This window comes from Solanum dulcamara, chromosome 4 (assembly GCF_947179165.1).
Source record: "Solanum dulcamara chromosome 4, daSolDulc1.2, whole genome shotgun sequence".
Taxonomy (NCBI): domain Eukaryota; kingdom Viridiplantae; phylum Streptophyta; class Magnoliopsida; order Solanales; family Solanaceae; genus Solanum; species Solanum dulcamara.
The window spans coordinates 35,298,181-35,302,149 of NC_077240.1; the positions used below are offsets into that span (position 1 = coordinate 35,298,181).

At 35.5% G+C, this 3,969-nt stretch overlaps 1 protein-coding gene across 1 annotated transcript; it reads right to left on the bottom strand.

The window, feature by feature from the left end:
- Positions 1-776: 776 nt before the first annotated feature.
- LOC129884976 (uncharacterized) lies at positions 777-2,680 on the bottom strand. The gene has a single exon (XM_055959231.1). It carries the CDS (start codon positions 2,346-2,348, stop codon positions 1,197-1,199), a length of 1,152 nt encoding a protein of 383 aa, XP_055815206.1. The 5' UTR covers positions 2,349-2,680; the 3' UTR covers positions 777-1,196.
- Positions 2,681-3,969: the final 1,289 nt, after the last annotated feature.

The following is a 3,969-nucleotide window of genomic DNA, read 5'->3' on the forward strand; positions in this document are numbered from 1 at the left end:
CTCATTATTAATATTTTCTTGACTTTTGGCCAGCTAAAAGGGTGGCACATAAACTAGTGAGACTCTTAGATGGAGACAACTTTGGGGGAAAAGGGTTCCACAATACAAAATCCATATATCTATAGATTGTGATTTTGTATAAAAATTTCTACCACAAAAACCATGCATTAAAGTAAGGGATCACTCCAACTATCTCCATCAAGATCCTAAACTTGCTCTTTGCACACATGCAACTACTTACAATCTTTTCCCTTTTCCTTTCCTCTTCTTTAACTATAGAAGATAAAATGAAAATTTGCACATTACCCTCAAATGTTAAGAAAAAAGAAACATATATAAAATTTGTTTTAATTCACAAATAGCAAGGTATTGAGATTACATATTGACTGAAAATTAGAAGGGGGATAACCCCATACTTTATTCCAAATGTGTTGTAAAAGTAAATTAACTTGCTTCTCTAAAGGTCTTTCTCTTAGTCCCAACCCTGGCATATAAATTAAAGCCCTACCACAACCAGAATTCCAACCAAATATCTTTTGCTAACTCAAATTTTTGACAAACTACCACAAGGTCACCAACAGAAATCAATAAAAACAAAGACTAATTTTGAACATAACAACAACACAACCTTTGAAGCTAACATAGCAACAAGAAGAAAAACAGTTCTTTCCATTCATAAAGTTCCACCCTTGAGGCTAACATAACAACAACAAAAATAGCAATTCTTTCCTTTCATAAAGAGTCCTATATGCAATTTGCCATGAACAACAAACATGTAGTAAATGATTGGATTGGATCACATTAAAAGATTTTCCAATAATAGAGCAAAAAAAGTACATACTCATCATTTGTGAGTTACCACCACTCCACCTCCTGAAAAAACTACATGCATTTTCATTCAACCAATTATTTCAAATTTACAATAGACATAAAGAAAGAAGTGGTGTCCTATTTACTCCACTGTTCAGCGAAAGCAAAACAATGAACACTACTAGACTCATTTCACAAAAAATCAACATCAACCTCAAAAGCAGGAGGAAAAAAAAGGTAGATACCAAAAGAGATAAGCATGGATCACACTTGACAAATAAACAGAGTTTTCAAACAAGAACAATATAAATTTCTATAGTAGTATCAGTAGCTAATTAAACTTAGTAAATGAAAGTAGTAGAATATAGGAAAAGAGAGCCCTTATTTTAGCCTCTGGCAGTCAGCAAAGAAGGAATAGCTGCCAAATTAGGAGTAGCATTCTTATTTGAGGCAACTCTTTTCCCACTTGATGTCTTACTGAAAGCTCTCATTGGACTTGCAAATGCCCATCCCCAAGAACTTTTGTTCCTTCCATGTACAAGCTGCTGCTGTCCCACAGGAGCTATGCTGGATTTCCCATTCATATTTTCCTCAGATGAAACCCAATGAGATGAAGATGATGATGAAGATGAAGAAGAAGTTATCATAAAACCACTGAATAGTCCACCACATCTGACTCTTTCCTTGATAGAATCTTGCCCTGCTGCTGCACCACTGTTTCTGTGATGAATTTTAGACTTGTTGTTGCCTTCTCTCTGAGACTCAACTCTTCTTAAAGTACAATCCCCAAAACCAGTTGAGATTCTTTCAAAGAAATCACCTGAAAAGCTTCTGCTTCCACAGCCAACAGATCTGGATCTAGATACCTTTCTATCAAATGCAGGACACCCATTCTCATTCTCATTCTCATTCTCCTCCACTACTACAAACTCTTCTTCTTTCTTCTTTGACTTCATAGAACCTTTCCCAACTGGAGGAAAGCTCATGCTTTTTTCAGTTTTCTTGGAATGATGCTTATGGGATGAGTAGTAGAGAAATGACCAGAACCTTCTCCTGTAAGGGGTATTATAGTCTTCTTCTTCATCCAAGAAATGCATAGGATTTCTAGGGGTTGTTGTAGACTTGCTTCTCCTCATAGTAGCATTATTATTGTTACCATCTTTTTTCTTCTTATTGTAGTGGCTACTCAATAGAAAAGGTATTCTTGATTTCCTCATTTTCCCATAGTGATTAGTACAAACATTTGTTTGGGTGTTGGTGTTGTTGGTTTGGATGTTGTTGTGGGTTTGGAGTGATGGTAGAGTTGAGGAAGTAGTAGTGGAAGTGGTGGGTGCACCAAAATCAGATCTAAAAGACGGGGTAGAAGAAGAGGAAGAAGAAGGGAAAATAGCAGAAGGAAATGAGGAAGAAACAAGTTTTCCAAGCTTTTCTTGAAGACAAAAAGCACAGATCCCACCTGGGGTATTGTTCTTGTAAGGATGGTTTGTACATATCATGTTTCCATCACCCATGTCTTCTTCAATCCCTTCCATCACCATTGTAGCTAACTAATTTTGTTTCTGCCCTCTTATCTACTACTCATTACTTGTCTTCTTTCTTGATGGAAATAATTTTGGACCACTGCTAGCTACTACTTGAGCTTGCTTAACTTGAACAAAGGATTAAACAAGTGAACAAGAAGTAGGCAAAACTGGTCAAAGGGTGGTGTAAATGAAACCATTACAGAAAATAGAAGAGAAATTATGGCATTGAAGGGAGGGAGAAATGGTAGTCCCCAGGAGCACGTGCCAACCTGACTAACTGGTATAATTAAAACTGATGAAACAAGACAAGGGAACCCCTACGACCTATTACTGCTATACATGTACGTATAAAAATATAAAAAAGATTACTACTTTTTATATATATGGACGTATTTTTATAGTTTGGATTCATATCGTGGCATTTAAATATAAAAGTCATTCATCATGTTAGGAGGTCGGTGAAATGATATAGGAAAAGAAAGGGATTTACATGGTATTTATTGGCCTTGAGAAATCTATGATAAATTTCTGAAAGAAGTTTTTTGATGCTTGAAATATAAAGGTATATCGATGGTTATATAAGAGCGATAAAGGATGATAAAGTCAAGATTTAGATTTGAAGCACTTTTCAATTGAGATAGGGTTGCATCAGAGATTTCACTTAGCCTGTTTTTATTTGACTTGGTGATGACGCATCATATTCAATGTGAGGTGTCTTGGTGTGTATTATTTTGCAGAAAAATTATTTTTGAATTAACGATAGGTTAGAGGCATGGAGATAGACTCTGAAGTTAAAAGGTTCAAGTTGAGCACAATCAAAATAAAGTGTTTAAACTATAAATTCAGTGATATGATGCATGAGACAAACATGAAAATGAGACTTGATACATAAGTTGTTCCCAAGAGTGAAATATTTAAGTTGCTTGGATTTTTGATCCAAGAAAATAGGAAAATTCATGATGATGTTACACATCGTATTGATGCGGCATGTTATTTCGTCAACTCAGGTCTATTATTAACATATAATATATTTTGCCACCTAGAGGCTTGCATTTGGATTCTTGTGCAAAAAGAAAATACCACAAAAACTTAAAAGTAAATTTCTATAGAGTGGTGATTAGATCAATTTTGTTGTATGGAGCGGAATGTTGGTCAGTCAACATTTCAAGTATAGGAAATAAGAATATTGTTGAGATGAATATGTAGACATACTAGGAGCGATAGAATTAGGAATGAAGATATCAGGAACAAAGTGGGAGTAACCTCTGTGGTAAGACAAGATAAGGGATAGGAGACGAGATGATTTGGACATATGAAGAAGAGATGTGCAAGCGCCCCCAATGATGAGGTGTGAGGGGTTGAATATAGTGGGGACAATGAGAAGTAAAGGTAGACAGAAAAAGTATTGGGCAGAGGTGATTTTACATTGAATATGGCGCTTCTTCGACTCATCAAAGACATGACCTTAGATAGGAAGGTGTGGAGGTCGCGAATAAGAATATAAGGTAATAGGTAATTGAGTGTTGTTTTAGTATTAATTTATTCATTTAGTCTATGGCTTGGTGGTAGTCTGGAGCACCGTGTCTATTGTAGTATTAACCTATTCATGTAGTCTTGGATTTTTTTATATCTGTTA

Bases quoted from the DNA above. Each gene is read 5' to 3' on its own strand.
- LOC129884976 (XM_055959231.1), bottom strand. From the start codon at position 2,348: ATGGTGATGGAAGGGATTGAAGAAGACATGGGTGATGGAAACATGATA.